At 41.1% G+C, this 24,252-nt stretch overlaps 2 protein-coding genes across 2 annotated transcripts in view; both read left to right on the forward strand.

The window, feature by feature from the left end:
- The window catches only part of DDX21 (DExD-box helicase 21), a 29,086-nt gene extending 16,765 nt beyond the window's left edge, over window positions 1-12,321 (forward strand). The window contains exons 10-15 of the mRNA XM_012451427.3: window positions 1,266-1,385; window positions 2,390-2,463; window positions 5,086-5,245; window positions 6,372-6,506; window positions 8,792-8,836; window positions 9,797-12,321. Of these exons, the coding sequence (XP_012306850.1) occupies window positions 1,266-1,385; window positions 2,390-2,463; window positions 5,086-5,245; window positions 6,372-6,506; window positions 8,792-8,836; window positions 9,797-10,066 (804 nt within the window). The 3' untranslated portion in view covers window positions 10,067-12,321. The remainder of the gene's footprint in view (window positions 1-1,265; window positions 1,386-2,389; window positions 2,464-5,085; window positions 5,246-6,371; window positions 6,507-8,791; window positions 8,837-9,796) is intronic.
- A 4,600-nt stretch (window positions 12,322-16,921) lies between these two features.
- The window catches only part of KIFBP (kinesin family binding protein), a 30,452-nt gene continuing 23,121 nt past the window's right edge, over window positions 16,922-24,252 (forward strand). Inside the window, exon 1 of the mRNA XM_012451428.3 lies at window positions 16,922-17,424. Coding sequence (XP_012306851.1) covers window positions 16,999-17,424 — 426 coding nt within the window. The 5' untranslated portion in view covers window positions 16,922-16,998. The remainder of the gene's footprint in view (window positions 17,425-24,252) is intronic.

Below are 24,252 nucleotides of genomic sequence, written 5' to 3' on the forward strand. Positions count from 1 at the left end.
TCAAAAGGTAGCTTTTGGGATGTAGTGTGATTTTTGAGCCAAACCTTGAAGATGGGTGGAAGGACTTAGACGGGATAGGGGTAAGTAAGATGGATAAATGCATGAACCTAGAGGACAAGGGAGAGAAAGGGCCTGTAATTAACCTGTGGTTAGAGATACTTAGGTTTGTGAATTATAGAAACTTCTCGGGAGGACCCTGAAGCATAGTTTACTTGATGTGGATAGTTCTTCAAGTAAGTAAAGGTTGTTCTAAAGGTGTTCCAGTCACTTCCAACATGAAGACCTCATAATCTCACCCAAATTGGCAAATCTCCTGTGCTTAAAGGTTGCTTACAACAATGGAGAAAAATACCTGAAGATTATGAATTCACCGCTTCTTAAAAAGGAAGCCCTATGAGTATGTGATATAAACGTTGTTTCATGAGCCTTTAGGCTTTTGAACTTTTCGATATGGTAGCCACTAGCTGTTGAACACTTGAAATGTAGGTGATCTGAATTGATCCATGTACTGCAAGTGTAAAATACATACTGTACTTAACTTTTTATTAGGCAGTCTGGATTTTGAAGACTTATGAAAGAATTAAAAGTATTGCATTGGTACCCTGGTTTGTGTAGATTGTATATTGAAATGATAAGGCTTGGATATATTGACCGGCATGGTGGCTCATGCCTGTAATCCCAGCACTATGGGAGGCTGAGGTGACCAGATCACTCGAGGTCAGGAGTTCCAGACCAGCCTGGGCAACCTGGTGAAAACCTGTCTCTACTAAAAATACAAAAATTAGCTAGGCCTGGTGTCAGGTGCCTGTCCTAGCTACTCGGGAGGCTGAGGCAACAGAATCACTTGAACCTGGGAGATGGAGTTTGCAATGAGCCAAGATCATGCCACTGCACTCCAGCCTGAGGGACAGAGCAAGACTCCGTCTCAAACGAAAGAAAAAGACTTGATATATTGAGTTAAAAATTAAACTTTTTAAAGAAATCTTTTCAGTGTGGTTACTGGAAGATTGAAAATTGGAATTATATATATACCTCTAATGGACAAGCACTATTTAGACAACGCTTTTTGTAAATTTGCCTACAGGACAGGGACCATTGTTGTAGAAGTTTTAAAAATTGCCAGAGATCTTTAAATTGAAGTGCTAAAGGACCTTCTCCCTCATGCCCCCAGATATATAAGCACAATTGCTAGTGTTCACTGACCTGCTGCTCAGGTGTTTGTTCTTTTTCTGGTTTAGTGTCACTCCTGTATTTTACTTCAATAGGATGTAGAGTCCTACATTCATCGATCGGGGCGGACGGGCAGAGCTGGAAGGACGGGGGTGTGCATCTGCTTTTATCAGCACAAGGAAGAATATCAATTGGTACAAGTGGAGCAAAAAGCGGTAAAACTATGATTCTTACCTTTCATTCAGCAAATGTTGAGTTCTAAAGTCAGTCTTTGGTTTCTTCGATTTTTGTCCACTTTAAAATATATATATATATATATGTATTTTTCTAGTGTGTGGCCATGACTGAAAGCTTATTGTTAGGTACATATGCTGTCCTGTGATAAAGGGCCCATTTTGAAGTAACTTTGCAGTTGAAAACAGTGGTTTTGTTTTCGTATGTTTGACAGGTGATTTTCAGACAATGATATATGAACCAGATTGGGGGCTATAGGAATTGCTTGAAAATCAAATGAATGAGAGTATGTCAGAACGATAAAGGGGAGAAGAGACTAATTTTTCCTCCAGAAGAACTGGAATAGTGTATGTTAGATACTTGCCCCTTCAGGAGCTTAACTTGTCTCCTTCCTCTTGAGTGGACTGCACTTGGTGACTTGATTTCAAAGAATAGAGTAAGGTGGGGAGTGAGGACTTTACAGTGGAGAGATGAACAAACACTACCTGGGCCAGGTGATCGTGGGTCACATCATCAGTGACAGGCACATAGGCATGTGCCTCTGATAGAGGTGGTGAGGCGAGCGTTCGTTCACCTCCAGTATTCTCCCCCAAATATATAACCCTGAGCATGAGGAAAACACCAGACAACCTCAAATTGAGGGACATTTTACAAAACCGTTGACCAGCACTCCTTAAAACTGTTAAAAGTCTTGAAAAACAAGGAAAGACAGACATAGAATAAAGTCTGGCGTTCAGTTAATAGTTTAGCAATGTTGGTTTCTTAGTTGAAACAAATATACCATAGCAGTGTGAGGTGTTAACAATAGTAGAAACCTGGAGCTCTCTTCACTGTCTTTGTAGCTTTTCTATAAATCTAAAATTAAAAGTTCATTTTTTAGTATAATAAATTCATTTGGTCTATATTAAAAAATTAGAGGACTACTAATCTTATTGGAAACAATTTATGTCCATTGCACATTAAACTGTAGTTCATTTTCTTGTAGGGAATTAAGTTCAAACGAATAGGTGTTCCTTCTGCAACAGAAATAATAAAAGCTTCCAGCAAAGATGCCATCAGGTATGTTCACTACCACAGTTACAGTCTGTTTAGTGTTTGTTCAAATATTGCATGTCTTTGTACAGTAATAAGATTTGACTTCTTAAAAATTTATTTTATTTTTTTATTTTTGAGATAGAGTCTGGCTATGTTGCCCAGGCTGGTCTCAAACTCCTGGGCTCAAGCAGTCCTCCCACCTCAGCCTCCCAAAATACTAAGATTACAGTCGTGAGCCAGCATGCCCAGCCTAGTCTTTTTAACTGATAACCTGCTTATCAGAAAAACAGTGCTGAAGTAGAATTTCACAAAGTAGATATCCTCGTTTCTACTCATCCCTGCCCAATCCTGTTTACCAGAGGAAACCACTATTAAAATAGTTTGCTTTGTCTAGGATATTTTAAGGGATAATATCTTAGGTATAGTGTAAGTTGGCTTATACTAAATAAATTTGTATTTAGTATAAATAGAAATTTATTTCTATTTATTTCTATCTGGCTGATTGGACCACAGATTACATTCTAAATCTGTTAATCCAGTTCCTCACCTGGTAGGATGAAAGTTGATTGTTTCTTTAATAGTAAATGTCTAGATGGTGAGGATTGGGTTAACAGTTTGCCAAATGGAGGTGCTGTTGGCATTGGAGGCAAGAGAATTATTTTTTATGGGATTGTCCTGCAAATGGAAGGATAATTAGCTGTTTAGGATCCGTGGCTGATTCTCCTGTGCAGCATACTCAGGGTAAGTAGAATTGGCATTATAAAAACCAGAAACCATTTTCCAGATGCTTCCTGGTGGTAAGCTACGTTCTCTGTTAAAGAACCACTGAGTTTGGGCATCATTTTTAGAGGGATTTCCACAATTACTCTAAATGCTTATTTTACAAACAGACACAGGGAGTCCACGATCAAAGGAAATCCTGGATGTCAGTCAGTATATTAATAGTTCAGGAGCTGGGCACAGTGGCTCATGCCTGTAATCTCAGCACTTTGGGAGGCTGAGGCAGGTGGATCACGAGGTTAGGAGTTCGAGACAAGCCTGGCCAACGTAGTAAAACCCTGACTCTAATAAAAAGACAAAAATTAGCCGGCATGGCGGCATGCACCTGTAGTCCCAGCTACTCAGGAGGCAGAGGCAGGAGAATCGCTTGAACCCGGGAGGTGGAGGTTACATGGAGCTGAGATCGTGCCACTGCACCCCAGCCTGGGCAACAGAGCAACACTCTTGTCTCGAAAAAAATGGGCCGGGTGTGGTGGCTCACGCCTGTAATCCAAGCACTTTGGAGGCCAAGGTGGGTGGATCACCTGAGGTCGGGAGTTCAAGACCAGCCTGACCAACGTGGTGAAACCCTGTCTTTAAAAAATAATAATAAAAAGAAAAAAAAAGTTCAGGAAAGTTTTGCAAATGAAAGAATTTTGCACTAGGCTTGGTGACTCATGCCTATAATCCCAGCACTTTGAGAGGCTGGGGTAGGTGGATTGCTTAAGCTCAGGAGTCCGAGACCAGCCTGGGCAACATGGTGAAATTCTGTCTCTAAAAAAAATACAAAGATTAGCCAGGTGTGGTGGCATATGCCGATAGTCCCAGCTACTCTGGAGGCTGAGATGGGAGGATTGCTTGAGCTTAGGAGGTTGAGGCTGTGATGAACTGTGATTGTGCTACTGCACTCCACCCTGGGTGGCAGAGTGACACTGCCTCAAATAAAAGAAAGAGAAGGAAGGAGGAAGACAGGAAAGGAAGGAAGAGTGTATTTAACTGCATTTTTCAAATTTATTTTAGCATGGCATGTTTTTTTTAAAGTGTCCTGCAGATGGGTTCCCTTGGGTGCCAGTTAAGGACATTTGGGGTTAGATGGCCAGGAAGGGGAATGGGACAAAGATGCTGGTGGTATACAACAAACAGCCTCCAGAGTGCCAGCCCTGACTGGATGATCTCTTTCAACTTTGAATAGGACATTTATTATTGCCAAGATAATATTGACTCCCTTAAAAATGTACATATAGTCCTGTAAAGGTGCTTATCATTTTTTTAAACTGACTTTTCAGTTTAAAAAAATGATTTTTTTTCTTATTTATTTATTTTTTAAAGAGATGGTATTTCTTAAAATGATTGTGTGTGGCACAGTTATAGCTCTTTGCAACCTCAAGCAATCCTCCCACCTCTGCCTCCCAAGTAGCTGGGACTAGAGGCATGCGCCACCACACCCAGCTCTGTTTTAAACTTCAGAATGGAAATAGGTATTTTCTAATCCAGAAAGTAACACATGAATGTATAAAAACTCTCAACATTATTCATCATCACATCTAATGGTAATATGACATTTTATTGTATCTGCTTTGTGGCTTATATAAGCAGCCCAGATGATGCACATTTTAAAATTATTTATACTTTTTGTATATTATAAGTAACACTGTGGTGAATTTGTTTTATTTCCTTAGGATAGAATGGTGGGGTAAGTGGTAAATTAGAATTACATACAGTCAAAGGAATGGATTTATTACTATAAAAATATGATTATATACATTGCATCAAAATAATGTATTACACATGTGAAAGATTTGGAAAGTTATTGATTTATCTTGAGATGTCTTGGAAATACAATCTGTCTACTTCTAGTATCCTTTCTAACATACTCTCAAACAACAGGCTTTTGGATTCCGTGCCTCCCACTGCCATTAGTCACTTCAAGCAGTCAGCTGAGAAGCTAATAGAGGAAAAGGGAGCTGTGGAAGCTCTGGCAGCAGCACTGGCCCATATTTCAGGTGCCACGTCCGTAGACCAGCGCTCCTTGATCAACTCAAATGTGGTAAAGTTCTCTGGCACATTCCTGACACTTCATAATTTGGGATATGAGCAGGATGTGAAAGGGTTTCATTTAAACTTCCCAGTTTTCACTTTCTCATGAAGGTAGGAAAGTATTAATTGTATTTTACAATTTTTGGTCGGATGCAGTGGCTCATGGCTGTAATCCCAGCCCTTTGGCAGCCACAGGCAGGAAGATAGCTCGAGCCTAGGAGTTTGAGATCAGACTGGGCAACCTAGTGATACTCTATCTCTACAAAAAATAAAAATAAAAAATTAGCTGGGCGTGGTGGCATGTTGTGGTTTCAGCTACCTGGGAGGCTGGGATGGGAGGAGGGAGGATCATTGAGCCCAGGAGGTCGAGGTTGCAGGGATCCATGATGGTGCCACTGCACTCCAGCCTGGGAGACAGAGAGTCTGTCTCAAAAAAGAAAAGAACCAATAATTTCCATGTTTAAACACACACACCACATGCAAATCCATAGAGGGAGAAAATATGAGTGGTCCCTGGTGGCTGTGGAGGAATGTCAGTAGCTAGTAGATTTCTTTTGGGTGGATTATGACATGTTCTGAAATTTTGGATAGTGCTGAGTGGTTGCAGATCTTAGGAAAATACTCAAAACAACAACAAAAAAACCCCACCGAATTGTATACTTTCGATTGGTAAATTTTGTGGTATGTGATTTTTAATATTTTTAATCCTAAAGTAGCCTAAATACATATATGCATAAATGCATATGATACATTTACTCAGCATACCTAGAAACTTCAGAAGATGTATGCTTTTTTCTCTTCCTGTAATTTCAAATTTTTATTGAGATAATTGTAGATTTACATATAGTTGTAAGAAATAATATAGAGAGATCCTTTGTATACTCTGCCCAGCTTTCATAAATGGTAATATTTTGGAAAACTATAATACCACAACCAAGATACTGACATTGGTACAGTCAACCTGTCTTAGAGTTCCCCAAGTAAAACCGGGGACTGTTTGTACTAATTGTGTGTACATGTTAGGTTTATGTTTTTAGGAAGAACTTTTCAAGAAATAGTTTAGATTCATGAAAGCAGGTATTTATCAATTAGGTTTATTTTCAGCACTTTAATTTTATTCCCCTTTCTTCTGTAAGGGTTTTGTGACAATGATTTTGCAGTGCTCAATTGAAATGCCAAATATTAGTTATGCTTGGAAAGAACTTAAAGAGCAGCTGGGCGAGGAGATTGATTCCAAAGTGAAGGGAATGGTTTTTCTCAAAGGAAAGCTGGTAAGGCTGGGGTCTCTGTTGTAACCTTGAAAGGGCTAAATGTGGGGAGGAAAACTGTGATGTGGGTTCTTCCTTTTCTCTGGGGATGCTGCATCTTTTCACTCTCTCATCTTCCCTGGGTAATTTCATCCATGATCCTCAGTTGCCACTCTGCCACTGACAACTACTCTACCTCTATCTCCAGCCCGAACCATTATCCTCACAATGCCAGACTTGATCCAGCTGCTTCCCTGACATCTCCACCTAAATAGCTTATTTCAAGTAAAGTTTCAGAATCTTTTTTCTCTTGGCAGTCCTATTCTAGCACTGGACTTACTCAGAATCTTGAATTCAAATGAAAAATGAAAAATTTTGCCTTCCAAACCCAGTGTTCTTCTGAGTCCTTTTCTTGGTTAGTGGCATAAACTATCACGCACGCACGCACGCAAATCCATAGAGGCAGAAAATATGAGTGGTATCACAGCAATGCTCAAACATTTTGGTTTCACAATCCCTTTAGCAAATGCTGGGGAAAGCTTTTGTTTATATGGATTGTATCTATTGATATTTATATTAGAAATTAAAACTGGAACTCTAAAACACAATATCATGTTCATTGGCCATCAGAGTAGTGATGTCATCACATGTCATTTAGTGTCTAGGAAACTCCGCTGTACCCTTGAGAAGAATGAGTATAGAAAGGGCAGCATTATTATGAAAATATTGACTTGGTGGAGTCCCCAAAAGATCTTGGGTTTCCAGGTTTCTACTGGCCTAGTGAACCAATTCAGGTTTATCTTCAACTTATTGCATGTCTGGCCATGTTGTTTATCTCCTTAAGAAACTCCACAAAACTTGTGGGATAAAGCCTCAACCCTTTCATAGGAGGATAAGATCCTTCATGTCCTGGCCTCTGCTAGCCTTATGGCTTCATTTCTACCTCATTGCTACCAACACCATTTACTCCAGCAGTGCCCAGTACACTATGCTTTATCTCATCCTAAGTGCATGCTGAACCTACTATTTAGAGTAATCTTTTCCTCCAACGTAGCTTTTATGACTTTGCTTAGCCTCACATCTTACCAGGCAATGTTAGGGGTATCTTTATCTGTTCTTCAAAGTCTTTCGGACACGTGTTTATTCCGGTAAACTTTTAGCTTTCTGTGTTTGCTTACTGAGAGCCTCAAGAACACTCAGGCAACAACTGTTTTCTAGTTACCTCTCCCCAGTGAATGCCTGGTATATTATACTCTACTTAATAAATATTACTGTAAGTGAAGATTCCCGTGAATGGCAAAATCCACCAGTAGCTGATGATATGCATGTTATAATTGGGTAAATTTTTGGGTGAAAGGGGTGTTCCTTATAAAATCTTGCAGTTGAAGACAGCAGGGAGAGGAGTGCAAATGTTAGTTAACATGTACTTTGACTATATTTTTAGATGATGTCCTTGATTGGAGAGGATGACACTTAATATTAAAGATGGTGTCCTGGTTAGGTGCCATGGCTCACACCTGTAATCTCAGCATTTTGGGAAGCTGAGGTGGGAAGATAATTCTTGAGACCAGTCTGAACAACATAGTGAGACCCTGTCTCTACAAAAAAAAAAAAAAAAAAAAAAAAAAGCCAGGTGTAGTGGCATGCACCTGTAGGAATTAAAAGTTACAGTGAGTTGTTAAGTGCACCACTGTACTCTAGCCTAGGCAGTAGAGCAAGACCCTATCTTAAGAGGAAAAAAAAAAGATGGTGTCCTATATTATTTTTTTCATGCTCTTTTACAGGAGGCTGAATTAAGAAAAACTAGAAAATTAACAATAGAAGATCACTTATTTTTCTGCTTTTAATTAGGTCATCCTGAATAGCTGGCATTGCTTTTCTGATGGAAGGCAGTATATAGTTTAGACTATAGGTTTTAGAACCATACAGATCAGATTTTAAATACTTGCTCCATTTAGTAGCTGTGGGGCCTTAGACAAGTCAGCTAACCTTTCCAAGCCTGTTTGCTCAGCAATAAAATGTAGCTCATAGCCACTAGAGGGTTAGCACAGTGTGATAGCTAAGACTCTCTGTAGTTAGAAAGTTCTAAATTGTTTGGAGTTCTTTTTTTCAATATTCATTGGCTTTCTGCAGTATACTTCTGGGAACTATAATGTATTAGCTTTGGTTTAAAGTTCATCTAAAATTATACTGGGTTTTTTTTTCTTTATGTTTTTTGTTTTCTTTTTTTCACAGAATATGTGGTCTTTTAAAGGGAGTATCTTTAACATGTGTTGGTTGGATTAACTTCTGTTTGCTTTGATTTCTAGGGTGTTTGCTTTGATGTACCTACTGCATCAGTAACAGAAATACAGGTATTCTTTTCTCTTAGATTTTAATGTTAACGTACCTAAATTGTAGAATGTTAATTATGAAAATAGAGTATAATAGATTGGGATACAGTAGTTCTGATTAGTAAGAGATAATTGATAATTAAATTTTGGAATTTTCCCTCTAGCTTTTTAATTATGGTATTTTTGTAGTCTGATCCACCTGGTTTCTGTATTTCCTTTCTACAAAGTTGTGAACAATATCCACCTCTCCCTGCCCTTTAACACTATATATGTTAAACAGGTGTGTGTGTGGGGGGAGGGGTTTTTTTTTTTTTTGAGGCCGATTCTCACTCTGTTGCCCAGGCTGGAGTGCAATAGTGCAATTTCGGTTCACTGCAACCTCTGCCACCCAGGGTTCAAGTGATTCTCCTGCCTTAACATCCCAAGTAGCTGGGATTATAGGCACCCACCACCACACCTGGCTAATTTTTTGTATTTTTAGTATAGATGAGGTTTCACCATATTGGCTAGGCTGGTCTTGAACTCCTGACCTCAGGTGAGCCATCCACCTCAGCCTCCCAACGTGCTGGGATTACAAGGCGTGAGCCACCACTCTCGGCCTACTGACTTTCATAGACATTTAAAATCGCCACATCTTTATTCAGTACTAAGAGAAATGCATGCATTAATATATTTGTTTTATTACTTTTGGCTGTAGATACCCTGTAGCAATTGAGTTGAATAAATGGTTTAATAACTTAATAAATGAAGTAGTGATGAGGGCTCTTTCTCATAGTGAAACTATATTTTCTCACACTTCAGTGACACTGGCTTTTGGACCATGAAGGTTGGCCAGTATAATTTTTGACCAGTGACCGATTAAGCACTTAGGTTATCATCTTGGTTTTTCTTTGAAGAAATGGCAAAATTTTTGTTTTTCTTATGCTTTTAAAAAATTCTGTAGAAATCACAGCACGTGAAAACAAAACCTTATCTCAACAGGAGAAATGGCGTGATTCGAGACGCTGGCAGCTCTCTGTGGCCACAGAGCAACCAGAGCTTGAAGGACCACGGGAAGGATATGGAGGCTTCAGGGGTCAGCGGGAAGGGAGTCGAGGCTTCAGGGGACAGCGGGACGGAAACAGAAGATTCAGAGGACAGCGGGAAGGCAATAGAGGCTCCCGAGGACAGCGATCAGGAGGTGGCAACAAAAGTAACAGATCCCAAGACAAAGGCCAGAAGCGGAGTTTCAGTAAAGCGTTTGGTCGATAATTAGAAATAGAAGATGTATATAGCAAAAAGAGAATGATGTTTGGCAGTATAGAACTGAACATTATTTTTCGTGCAAAGTTAAAAGCATATTGTGCTTCCTTTTGACCACTTGCTGAGTCCCTGTCTCTTTCAGACACAAGCAAGCTTCATCTAAATTATTTCATCTGATCATTATCATTTATAACTTTATTTCTACTTCTTCATCAGTTTTTCCTTTTGAAGGGTGTATGAATTCATTACATTTTTATTCTAATGCATTATCTAATGCATTATCTATAGATTAGAAGATAAAATCAAGCATGTATCTGCCTATACTTCGTGAGTTCACCTGTCTTTATACTCTAAAGTGTCTCTTAATAGTGTCCTTCCCTAAAGTAAATACCTAAGGGAGTGTAACAGTCTCTGGAGGACCACTTTGAGCCTTTGGAAATTAAGGTTTCCTCAGCCACCTGCTGAACAGTTTCTCATGTGGTCCTATTATTTGTCTACTGAGACTTAATACTGAGCAATGTTTTGAAACAGGATTTCAAACTTAGCTGGGTTGTAATACAGTTTATACCAGTGTATGCTCTAGATTTGGAAGACGTAGTATGTTTGATATAGATTATCTATACTTATGTGCATTTTGATATATTTTTAGCTTCTCATTATAAGGTGATTCATGGTTCAGTGAATTCTTCACAGATAGTATACATAAAAGTACATTTTAATAGAAAGTCAGGGTCTTTGAGGTATTTCAGATGTATAAGGTGACTCCATAGCTTTCTTTGTAAGAAGGCTGGATAAATTGTGCTTAAATGATAATGTACTCTACTTCTTCCTATTGGAAGATAAACATTATTTACCAAGAAGGACTTAAGGAAGTAGGGGGCACAGATTTGCATTGCCGAAGAGTATGTAAAAAAATAAAAATAAAAAACACACACTGGAAATAATCAAATGTGAAAAGGTAACAAATTCATAACTGAAGAGCAAAGAGAAGAATAAGTATGATTTGCATGTATAAAGCATTGTTTTAATGGTGAAAACTTCATAGATCACTAATGTTTCTAGAGGTGAACTTCAAGTGGGCAAGCTGGGGTTTTAGGTAGTCAGTGGCCTAGTTCCTAAAGCCACAGTATAGCATCTGTTTGTTAAACTGAATCTCTGTTGAAAGTTTGCTTTAGCTGCTTGGAGGCTTCCTTTTAAGACAGATCATATGTGGCTAAGTTGTTTTGAGGGAACTGAAGAACTTGATGTAGCCCCTGGCCAGATAACTCTGCCTGATTTCTCAGATATTATTTCTCTGGGAAACATTCTACATAGCACAGGAAGTTCAGAGTGGCATTATCTTCTCGCCTTAATTCCCAGAGATTCTTTCTGTACTGGGAATCCTGGAACATACTATGCTAGGAAATTTAAAGCCACATGATCTGTCTTGTTTTCATTTAATTATTGTGAACACCTAGAATCTTTCTAGGTCCTGGTTTCTCTTGCTTAATCCAGTCTTTATCTCTAACTGTGCTGTATTTGATTACCATGTACTAGGGGTTCTGATAGCCAGCTCACCTCCTGATCCTTGAGGCAACATCCTTTTTCTATTTGAACTTCAGTTCTGTCCTTGAATCCTTTGTAGATGTTTCTTGCCCTCTGGTCTCAGAATTCTCTTGGCTTTTATTCCTTGATTCATTTAATAGTTCTATCACTTTACCCTTGTTCCTCATGACTTCCCATCAAGCCATGGGTATTAGGTGACAGTGTAATTTATTAGATTCTGGTTTTGCCCAAATACTGGGCATGCTTTAATAACAACCGAACTATTTCATTATTTGGATAGGCATGGGTACGTTATCAAGCTGATTAAAAGGATATGGTACCTCTCCTTTAGAAAAACCATGTTGTGGATTATGGATTTAGCATAAAGAAAAATAATCAGATACAGATTTAGAGTAAGAGGGAAGATTAATAGAAATTTCACTTCACATAACTTAAAACATGGCTATTTTAATAAATGGAACTAAAGTTTCTCCTGGATCCCAGAATTCAGCCTGTATTTATAAATGTATAATGTATTTTGTTACTATTTGGTTTAACTGAACTTGTTGGGCTAGCTTGGTAAATGTTACAATTTTTACTATTTTCTACAGAGACCATTTTCTAATTTAAGTTGGAGCTATCTGTGCAGTGGTTTCTCTACAGTTGTACATAAATGTTTTTACTATAAAATGAGCTAATGTATAAAACTCTATACCACAATAAAGACAGTAATACTTTGATTTTGGTGGCTTTTGTTTTCTAAAACGAAAATATTATTATAAAAATAATAAAAGCTAGACATAAAAATCTAAACATAAGAGAAAAAAACAAATAGGCCAGGCATGGCGGCTCACGCCTGTAATCCCAGCACTTAGTTTTTTTGTTTTGTTTTGTTTTTTGTTTTTCACTATCTCCAGTAATGGCTATAAGCAAAATCCCAGCACTTTGAAAGGCTGAGGTGGGTGGATCACGAGGTCAGGAGTTCCAGACCAGCCTGACCAACATGGTGGAACCCCATCTCCACCAAAAATACAAAAATTAGCCAGGCGTGGTGGCGTGCGCCTGTAATCCCAGCTACTCGGGAGGCTGAGGCAGGAGAATCGCTTGAACCTGGGAGGCAGAGGTTGCAGTGAGCTGAGATTGCTCCATTGCACTCCAGCCTGGGCTACAGAGTGAGACTCTGTCTCAAAAAAAAAAAAAAATAGTCACCCTCATATCTAATATTTTAGTGAGCAGTTTTCTACATATTCATTTATAAAATTGGAATCATTTAATTTTGTGAATTGCTTTCACCCCCTCAACGTGTTATGCACAATTGTGTACAAGCCTACAAGGACAATTTTGAAGGAGTTGTTATCTTGCATGGATATGCCACTATACATTTAACCAGTACTTGATGGCCATGTTGGTTATTTCTAATTTTTCACCATTATAAACAACCCTAAGTTAACATTCTCATATAAGTGTTTGCATACTTGTCTGTCACCTTTGCATATGTTTTCTAAAGGCAGAACTGCATCTTTGAACTCCTGGGCTCAAGTGATCCTCTCCTCTCAGCCTCCCAAGTAACTGAGACTACAGGTAGGCACCACCAAACCTGGCTAATATTTAAATTTTTGTAGAGCTGGGGTCTCATTCTGTTGACCAGGCTAGTCGTGAACTCCCGGCCTCAGGCAATCGTCCTGCCTTGGCCTCCCAAAGTGCTGGGATTATAGGTGTGAGCCACCATGCCTGGCCTTTTCTAATTATCTGTCATGAGATCTCCAATCATTGCATTATGGTTTATGTATTTAATATATTTATTGTTTTCCCTATACCAGGGCATGGATTTTTATCTTTTTTTGAGGCAGGGTATATCTGTTGCCCAGGATCGAATGCGGTGGTGTGATCATAGCTCATTGCAGCCTTGAACTCCTGAGCTCCAACAATCCTCTTGCTTTAGTCTCCCACATAGATAAGACTATAGCCATGTGTTGCCACACCTGGCCAATATTTCTTTTAAGAATTTTTTTTGTAGAGCTGAGGATCTCACTACATTGCCCAGGCTGGTGAATTTTTGTACATTTTTTGTTACAGAATTCCCAGCACCTACAACAGTGCCTGGCAAATGACAGACACTAAATACTGAACAAGTGAACAAGTTTTTTTCCTTTTTTTTAGACAGCGTCTCTGTCTGTCACCCAGGCTGGAGTGCAGTGGCTTGATCACAGCTCACCACAGCCTCCATCTCCCAGGTTCAGGTGATCCTCCCAACCTCAGTCTCCTAAGTAGCTGGGACTATAGGGATCCACCACCATGCCTGGTTAACTTTTTTTTTTTTTTTTTTTTTTTGTAGACATGGGGTTTTGCCATGTTTCCCAGGCTGGTCTTTAACTCCTGGGCTCAGTCGATCTCCTCCCCCCACAACTCCAGCCTCCCAAAGCGCTAGGATTATAGGTGTGAGCCACCACACCTGGCCCAAATCATTTTAAGCGTACTGGGGAATGCACTGATAGGAGGCCAGACTGGCAGGACCGCCTATTAGAAGTAATCAGATGAGGCTGGGCACAGTGGCTCATGCCTGTAATCCCAGCATTTTGGGAGGCCGAGGTGGGTGGATCACGAGGTCAAGAGAAGACCAGCCTGGCCAACATGGTCAAACTCCATCTCTACTGAAAATACAAAAAATTAGCCAAGGTTAGCGGCGCGTGCCTGTAATCCCAGCTACTCGGGAGGCTGAGGCAGGAGAATTGATTGAACCTGGGAGGTGGAGATTGCAGTGAGCTGAGAGCATGCCATTGCACTCCAGCCTGGGTGACAGGGTGAGACTCAATCTCAAAAAAAAACAGTAATCAGATAATGGTGGCTTAAACTAATGGGAGATAAAAAGAGGTACACAGAGCTATTTAGGAGGTGGAATAGTACTATTTGGTTTTAGGCTTAATAATAACAAAAGAGACCTGGTACAGTGGCTCACACCTGTAATCACAGCACTTTGGGAGGCCATGGCAGACAGATTACTTGAGGACAGGGTTTCGAGAACAATCTGGCCAACATGGTGAAACCCCATCTCTACCAAAAATACAAAAATTAGCCAGGTGTGGTGGTACACACCTGTAATCCCAGCTACTCAGGAGGCTGAGGTTGCAGTGAGCCAAGACCAAGCTAATGCACTCCAGCCTGGGTGACAAAGCAAGACTCCGTCTCATAAATAAATAACAGAAGAGGCTGGGCTTGGTAATCCCAGCACTTTAGGAGGGTAAGGTGGGAGGATCGCTTGAGCCCTGGGCAACATGGCACGACCCCATCTCTACAAAAAAAAAAAAAAAGTATTATCTTCCTCTTCACATGCCCCTTCCTTCCCATTTGTAAATGGAGACAAAGTTGTGGGAGTGAGCAGCACATGTAATGATAGACCTGGAAATGGATAAGATCTCCCAGGGATAAGGTTTAGGAAGGAATTTTTAGGAGCATTAACACTTAAAAGGACAGACATTTAATTTTATTTATTCTTCAGAATAATTCTGTGGAGGTAAGTAGTAGTATTTATATTTTACTATGAGAAACCTGAAGCTTAAAAAACCTAACTTGTCAATAAGAAAGCTGGTCGATCTGAGATTCAAACTGTACGTCCATGACCTTCTAAAATCAATGCTCATTTGTATGTCTTGAAGCACTTTACACAGCTGGTGCTTAATAGTTAAAATCTTATATCACCCCTCCCCATTTGACTTGATAACTTAGGAAGGTAAAAGATATGAGGTGGCTTTCACAGTTGTGGGACTTAGCTCTTGTTACCCTGGGCAGTTGTACAGATTCCTACAACCCGTATTTCAGGGTAAAAGTGAAAATATTTATCATCACTGTTTTGTATATTTATGGCTCTCGATCAAGAGATTATATATTAATACTGATAATAATTGCCGGGTAGGGTGGCTCATGCCTGTAATCCCAGCATTTTGGGAGGCCTAGGTGGGTGGTCATCTGAGGTCGGGAGTTCGAGACCAACCTGACCAACATGAGGAAACCCTGTCTCTACTAAAAATACAAAATTGGCCGGGCGCGGTGGCTCCAGCCTGTAATCCCAGCACTTCGGGAGGCCGAGGCGGCTGGATCACAAGGTCAAGAGATCGAGACCATCCTGGTCAACACGGTGAAACCCCGTCTCTACTAAAAATACAAAAAATTAGCTGAGCATAGTGGCGCGTGCCTGTAATCCCAGCTACTCAGGAGGCTGAGGCAGGAGAATTGCCTGAACCCAGGAGGCGGAGGTTGCGGTGAGCCGAGATCGCGCCATTGCACTCCAGCCTGGGTAACAAGAGCGAAACTCCGTCTCAAAAAAAAAAAAACAAACAAACAAAAAAAACAAAATTAGCCAGGCGTGGTGGCGCATGCCTGTAATTTCAACTACTCAGGAGGCTGAAGCAGGAGAATCGCTTGAACCCGGGAGGCAGAAGTGGTGGTGAGCAGAGATCCCGCCATTGCATGCCAACCTGGGCAATAAGAGGGAAACTCCAACCAAAAAAAAAAAAAAAAAAAAAAAAAAATCAGATCTTGGCTACATTTCAATCAGATCTTGGCTACATTTCAATCTTTTGTCTTTATTTTTATTTTACTTTAAGTTCCGGGATACATGTACAGAACATGCAGGTTTGTTACATAGGTATACGTGCGCCATGGTGGTTTGCTGCATCTACCAACCTGTCATCTAGGTTTTATGTCCTACATGCATTAGGTATTTGTTCTAATGCTCGTTTTTTCTTCTTTTCTAAGGCCGTCTCACTGTAACCACCTCTTGAGCTCAAGCGATCCTTCCGCCTCAGCCTCCATGGTAGCTGGGGCTACAGTCGCGCGCCACCATGCCCAGCTAAAAAAAAATTATTGTAGAGATGGGTCTTGCTATGTTACCTACGGCAGTGTGGGCATCCCAAAATGTTAGGATTACAGACGTGAGCAAAGGCGCCTGGCCTTTTTTAAAACAAGTTTTATCCAGTGATAGGCTGGGGGTATACACTTAATGTCTAAAGGTTTTTGCCTTTCAGTTAATATCAATTAACGCGAGTAAACTTAGCTAGCCATACTTGTAAACAATATTCCGATATGCTTCGTTCAAGTAAGCCGATATTAAACATTTTTATATAAATCCGTCCTCACAGGGTAAAAATAGAGAGAAACTCACGGCTGCAGGGGGCGGGGAAGGAGGCGGGAACATGCTCATTGACAACTTCATATCCATGAGAATGGTTGCTGTGGTGACTGCTCCGTCTTCCCATTGGCCACTGACGAGCGTATTGCGGTTTTTTACGGGCGGGTTTTATTGGTTCCCGTTCCGCAGCAGTCCCGACCTGTCGAGAGCCGTAAGTAAAGCGTCGCAAAGCAGAAGGAAGGCGGGAGCCCCGGCTGCAAACATTGAGGAAAGCCAGGCAGTAGAGGCCGCTATGGCGAACGTTCCGTGGGCCGAGGTCTGCGAGAAATTCCAGGCGGCGCTGGCCCTGTCGCGGTTGGAACTGCATAAAAATCCGGAGAAGGAACCGTACAAGTCCAAATACAGTGCCCGAGCGCTGCTGGAAGAGGTCAAGGCGCTGCTCGGCCCCACGCCTGAGGACGAGGATGAGCGGCCTGAGGCCGACGACGGCCCGGGTGCGGATGACCACACCCTGGTGCTGCCGGCTGAGGTGGTGGAGCCCGAGGGGCCGGTAGGCCAGCGAGCGCTGAGGCTGGCGGTCATCGAGTTCCACCTCGGGGTGAACCACATCGACACCGAGGAGCTGTCGGCGGGGGAGGAGCACCTGGTGAAATGCCTGCGGCTGCTGCGCAGGTACCGGCTCTCGCACGACTGCATCTCCCTCTGCATCCAGGCGCAGGTGAGAGCGAGCCCCGCCAGGCCGGCCCCTGACGGTGAATGGCGAGGGATGGGGAGGAGCCCTTGCCAAGGCCAAGGGCAGACGTTCTAAGGCGCAGTTCGTCTCCACGTTTTTTGAAGCTCTGGACTGAGTCCCAGAGAGCGTCTATGATCTCCAAAAAGGCCAGTCTAAAGGATTTATTGCTTTGTAACTAGATCTCCCACTGTCGCCCCCGAGCTCCCTGTTCAGCGTTGTCGCCCACTGTAACATCGCTTGGGGCTGCTTCACTTAGTTGTGGCGATGCATTGGTGTCGGAGACCCTCCTGCATGTCATGCGTTTTCCTCTCCACCACTCCAACTCCTTTTCATTCTATTAAGAAAATCCGAAGTAATTTAAATCTTAACATCTCAAGGAAATGACAATGACTGGAGTACATTTTTGTTTGTTTTGTTTTGTTTTCTTAGAGATGGGGTCTCACCGTGTCGCCCAGGCTGGAGTTCAATGGTACCATCATAGCTCATTGCAGCCTCCACCTCTTGGGCTCAAGCAATCCTCCTGCCTCAGCCTTCATAGTAGCAGGGACCACAAGTGCACGCCACTGCTCCCGGTAATTTTTTAAATTTTCCGTAGAGACGGGGGTCTCACTATATTGCCCAGGCTAGTCTTGAGCTCCTGGACTCAAGTGATCCTTCTGTCTTGGCTTCCCAAAGTGCTGGGACTACAGGCCTGAGCGGCAGTGCTTGGCTTAGGATACATTCTTAATTCAAAACAAAATATCCAAAATTTTTAGCTTCCTTTCTTATCAAATTCATTTGTTTGTATCTCAGGGAATTCTTCCCCATTCTTCAAAACCCATCTCAAGAATCACTTCCTTTAGTATTAATAACTTTCTTGGGACCATTTTGAACCAAACTGATCTCTCCTTCCTACTTTTGAATTCTTATAATAACTTTTTGTTTCCCATTTATAAAGTGTTTGGTTTATTCAGTAAATCTGGGCAGGGCAAGTGGCTTACATCTGTAATCCCAGCATTTTGGGAGGCCGAGTTGGGAGGATGGTGTGAGGCCAGGAGTCTGAGACCAGCCTAGGCAACAAGGTCAGACTCTGTCTCTACAAAAAAAAAAAAAATCAACGCCCGCATGCCAAAAAAACAAACAAACAAAAAACAACCCAAAAAACTAGCCAGGCATAGTGGTACATGCCTGTGGTCCTAGCTACTAGGGAGGCTGAGGCAGGAGAATCGCTTGAACCTGGGAGGTGAAGGTTGCAGTAAGCCAAGATTGTGGCACTGCACTCCAGCCTGGCGACAGAGCAAGACTCTGTCTCAAAAAAAAAAAAAAAAAAAGGATTGCAATTATCTGTCCAGAAACTAGAACAAGTTATCAATGAGGATGCCTCCGAACTAAAAAATAAATAATATTGGAGATATGCACTGGTCCAGAAGCACTTGACAAAGCTAAGGCATTGGCAGCAGGTGCCGGAGGACATCATGTGCAGCACAAAAAGCCAGCCAACATCCGTCAAGGCTCCTTGGTCTACCTTGAGCAGGCATTCAATATTCCTGCACCTCTGAAGTGGGGCTGGGCAAAAGGGTAAAGGCTGTTGGCCTGAGAGTGGGCAAGTATGAGAGATAACCCTGTGCAGATGGTTTGCCACACATCCCTTCTTGTGGACTTGGCATTTTGGAAGAACCCTTTGCCAGAGGATGAGATGATTTTAATTTTATGCTCCCACCTAAAATTGTTTCACTGTTTTTATAAGGTGTTAATTTCTTGAGTACTTTATAATATGCCTGTAGCTTGGGTAAACCCAGTAAACTTTTTTTTGTCTTAGGCAAAGTTTAGACTGTTAGTGTGGTGACACAGTTTCTTTTTCATGTGGTTTTTTTTTTTTTTTTTGAGACAGAATCTTGCTCTGTTGCCCAGGTTGGATAGCAGTAGCACCTCATGGCTCACTGTAACTTCCACCTTCTTGACTCAAGCGATCCTTCCACCTTAGCCTCTCAAGTAGCTGGGAACACAGTTGTGTGCCACCACACCCAGCTAATTTTTGTATTTTTGTAAAGACAGGATTTCATTAGATTGCTCAGGCTGGTCTCAAACTCCTGAGCTCAGGCCATCTAACTACCTCAGCTTCCTAAAGTGTTGGGATTACTGGTATGAGACACCATGGCTCGTCTTTTTAAAATTTTAGCATGACTTTTCATCTTTTATGTGTGTTTTCCATTTGTTTGATATGAGGGAAAAATTCTAATAGCTTGAGAATCAAGGGGATGGGGATTTTGGTTGCAGGCCTTTTATGATAATTAACCCTCAGTGGTGGTGTAGAAAAATATGTAAATTTTTTTCTGTTTCAGAACTTCAGACTACATCAAGAAGAGGACTGTAATGCAACAGTATTTGTAATGCTTCCAGAGGTCTCAGATGAGGAGTTTTTTGGAAATGGGTTGGAAGAGGATTAAAATATCCTGGGTTAGTGTAGTAATATTACAGTAGGATCCTTAGGTTGATGCTGACTTTTATTTGGGATAAGTTTATATTTTGTGTGGTGTTTATTTACTTTTTTTGAAGAGGAGGATGTAGTAGGAACAGTGTTACAAATCAGTTTCTGTAATGGGGTAGACCCTGTTCTCAGTAGGGGTGACTTATGAGGGCTAAAGCTTGCTCCGATGGTCTCTTTTTGTTCTATTTTCTTTGCTTTTATCTTTTTTGTTTTACATTTTGAGAGGGGAGAGATTTTCTATTAAGGAAGGTTATTGCTAGTGAATTTGATTATTGGGGTGTCACAGTGGGGTTTGGGAGGGACTGCAGCATGATGCTTGGCTACTGACCCTCCACAAAGAGCATGTGGTGCCCCTGCCTTTGGGAAGATAATTTGCTCTCTTGTTAGTTTTGCAGGCCACCTCAGATTCTGTGTTGAATTGCTGTTAAGAAATACAGACCAGCGTTGTTTCTGGACTCTCTCGTTGGGCGAGGTTTTCCTGAGTTTTATGTCTCTTCTTAGTTCACATCGTGTTACCCAGAACAAATGCTTCACTGTCCTCTGAACAGGCAGTACTCCTGTGGCTCTGTGTCTTGGCTCGTTTAGTTTTCTTCAGCTTGAAGGTCCTTTGCCACACTTACTGACATCCACTCATGTTCCTGGTATGACCTGGATTGCCGCCTGGTCCCTGAAACCTTCCAGCGCCCATTCTGCAGCATTCCCAGAGCGCAGGACTTTTCTCTTTTCTACTGACTTTGCTTGGTTCTCCCTTGTGAGTTAGTAACTTCTGTCTCTTTGCCCCTCACTAATAGTTCACCCATGAGAATTAGGTATTATTCCTTTTAAATATACAGGGACCATATGGTCTTTACCTTTTATACATGATATGTATTACTCAGTTTTGTGTGTGCAAGGTATCTGGCACATGGACCTGTGATTACTAGCCTGAGGCAAACAAATCTTAGCTAGAATGCATAGGTTAAACAAAGCTTTTCTTTTTTTTTAATTTAGTTTTATTTCTCTTTATAGAGATGGGGTCTCACTATATTGACCAGGCTGGTCTCAAACTCCTGGCTTCAAGTAATCCTCCCATCCCAGCTTCCCAAAGTGCCAGGATTACAGGCATGAACCACTGAGCCCAGCCTAAATAAAGCTTTTAAAAGCTCCTGCAACCTCAAGGTTGTTAACCTGGTCATCTCATGGTAATTAGAAAATCTGATTGGCTGCTTTAGATTTCTTGATTAAAAACCTAAATAAACTGATTAAGTTTTAGGCATTCTTTCAAATGTTTCTCGGTGAAAAGATTGGGAACTATTCTATTTGCTGCTTTATGAAAGTATTTTGAATTAATGTATGTACCAGTTACTGCCATTTCCTAAGTCCAAAAGTTTTTTCTGGTCAAATAAATAGCAATTTTTCAAAAACAAAAATTAGCTGGGTATAGTGGCATGCATTGTAGTCCTAGCTGCTTAGGAGGCTTAGGTGGGAGGACTGCTTGAGCCTGGGAGATCAAGGTTGCAGTAAGCTATTATGTGTTACTGTACTCCAGCCTGGGTGACACAGTGAGACCCTGTCACAGAAAAAAAAAAAATTATAGAATGATCCTTTTTTTATATAAGACTATGTATATATATACACACACACATTTACATTATATATACACATATAAAAAGCTTATATATACACGTAAATATGTACAAATACATGTGTGTGTATATGAAAGAGTTTTGCAGTATCAGTTCATGGGAATTCATGATACTCTAACTGCTTTGTCTTAATCTGGTGTCTTCTTGGGGAACTACAGAACTTGGCCGTACATTATTTATCAAAAGAGATTGATATTACATTAGATTATCAAAAGAGAATTCTGTCTTTGCTGGGTTCCAGGTGCCTTAGGAATGAGTTTTATCTGATATTCTTCTGATCCTTGTTATCAGCAATATATACTGGCACTACCATCATGATTACTTAACTTTAGTAACATTTCCTAGGAAATTAGTAGATTGCTCTCCCCACTCCCAGGTTATATAGGTATAAGGAGTACTTTTTTGTTGTTATTGTTCACAGCTTCATTGAGTTGCAATTGGCATATAACAAGCTGCACATATTTTTAAGGGTACAGTTTGATGAGTTTTGACAGAACATACTTGTACCTGTGAAACACTCACTGTGATCAAGATATGAACATAACTGTTACCACCAAAAGTTTCCGTGTGCTTCTTTGTAGTCCCTCCCTCTCTCCTATATTCTTTTCCTTCCTTCTGCTTGCCCCCAACCCTGCATTTTATAGAATTTTATTTTATTTTAGAGACAGGGTCTCACTGTGTTGCCGAGGCTGGCCTCAAACTCCTGGGATCATGTGATCCTCCCACCTCAGCATCCTGAGTAGCTAGGACTATGTAAAAATTTATTTTATTTTATTTTATTTTATTTTGGAGACAGGGTCTGGCTCTGCCACCCAGGCTGGAATGTAGTGTCGTGATCTTGGCTTACTGCAACCTCTGCCTCCTAGGCTCAAGCCATCCTCCCACCTCAGCCTCCTAAGTAGCTGAAACTACATGGTCATACCACCATACCCGGCTAATTTTTGTATTTTTTGTACAGGCAGGGTTTTACCATGTTGGCCAGGCCTCAAGTGATCTGCCTGCCTTGGCCTCCCAAAGTGCTGGGATTACAGACATGCGTTAGTGTACCCAGCCTATGTAAATTTTATATAAATGAAATCATATTGTATATACTGTTGTTTTGGCCTACCTTTTTTTCACTCATCATTTTTCATTGCTGTATATCTTTTCATTTTCAGTTTATAATAGGGTGGATTACATTGATTTTTGTACATGTTGAACTAACATTGCATTCCTGGGATAAACTCCATTTGGTCATAATGTATTATCCTTTTTATATATTGTTGAACTGAATTCACTAAAATTTTGTTTAAAATGTTTGCATCTGTGTTCATGAAGGCTCAGTCTGTAGTTTTCTTGTTACGTCTTTGGTTTAATATAAGATGGGAAGTGTTCTGTCCTTTTTTCTGGGAGTGTTTGTGTAGTGTTGGTATTATATTTCATTACATATTTGGTAGAATTTACCAGTAATACTTTTTTAGCTGTTTTTATTTTATCTTTTACTTTTCTCCTTACCTAGTTTGGTATGATGGCAAAGATATGATATGTGAAAGATGCAAGACCTTCCAGTGTAGCTTTTCTACCCTTCGTAGAATTTATAGTATATTTAAAGAATAATTCAAATAAAGGCTGGGCACAGTGGGTCATGCTTGTAATCCCAGCACTTTGGGAGGCTGAGGCAGGTGGATTACTTGAGGTCAGGAGTTTGAGATTAGCCTGGCCAACATGAAGAAATCCCGTCTCTACGAAAAATACAAAAAATAGCCAGGTGTGGTGGCGGGCCCCTGTAGTCCCAGCTGCTTGGGAGGCTGAGACACAAGAATTGCTTGAACCTGGGAGGCGGAGGTTGCAATGAGCTGAGATCATGCCACTGCACTCCAGACTGAACAGAGCAAGACTCTTTCTCAAAAAAAAAAAGTAATAATTCACATAAAATGTCAATAGTGGTTATCTCTGGGAGTCAAACTTTAAAAAAAAAATCGAAAACACCAAAGCTAATTTAATTTTAAAAACATAGGTTTGCCAGGTGAGGTGGGTGGCTCACGCCTGTAATCCCAACGCTTCAGGAGGCCGAGGTAGGCGGATCTCAAGGTCAGGAGTTTGAGACAAGCGTGGCCAACATGGCAAAACCCTGCCTCTAATAAAAATACAAAAATCAGCCAGGCGTGGTGGTGGGCACTTGTAATCCCAGCTAATCAGGAGGCTGAGGCAGGAGAATGGCTTAAACCTGGGAAGCGGAGGTTGCAGTGAGCTGAGATTGCGCCACTATACTCCAGCCTGGGCAACAAGAGTGAAACTTTGTCTCAAAAAAAAAGGTATTTGGCCGGGCGCGGTGGCTCAAGCCTGTAATCCCAGCACTTTGGGAGGCCGAGGCGGGTGGATCACGAGGTCAAGAGATCGAGACCATCCTGGTCAACATGGTGAAACCCCGTCTCTACTAATACAAAAAATTAGCTGGGCACGGTGGCGCGTGCCTGTAATCCCAGCTACTCAGGAGGCTGAGGCAGGAGAATTGCCTGAACCCAGGAGGCGGAGATTGCGGTGAGCCGAGATCGCGCCATTGCGCTCCAGCCTGGGTATCAAGAGCGAAACTCCGTCTCAAAAAAAAAAAAAAAAAAAAAAAAAAAAAGGTATTCTAGTTTCCTTACATGATTCTTACCTTCAGGATCTTAATAGGTTATGATCCAGAAGAAGAATCTTAGTCATTTTTGGACATACTCTAGGGTCTCTATTTGGTTTCAG

Source organism: Aotus nancymaae, unplaced genomic scaffold (assembly GCF_030222135.1).
Source record: "Aotus nancymaae isolate 86718 unplaced genomic scaffold, 86718_ANA_hifiasm-v0.15.2.pri h1tg000010l, whole genome shotgun sequence".
Classification (NCBI taxonomy): Eukaryota; Metazoa; Chordata; class Mammalia; order Primates; family Aotidae; genus Aotus; species Aotus nancymaae.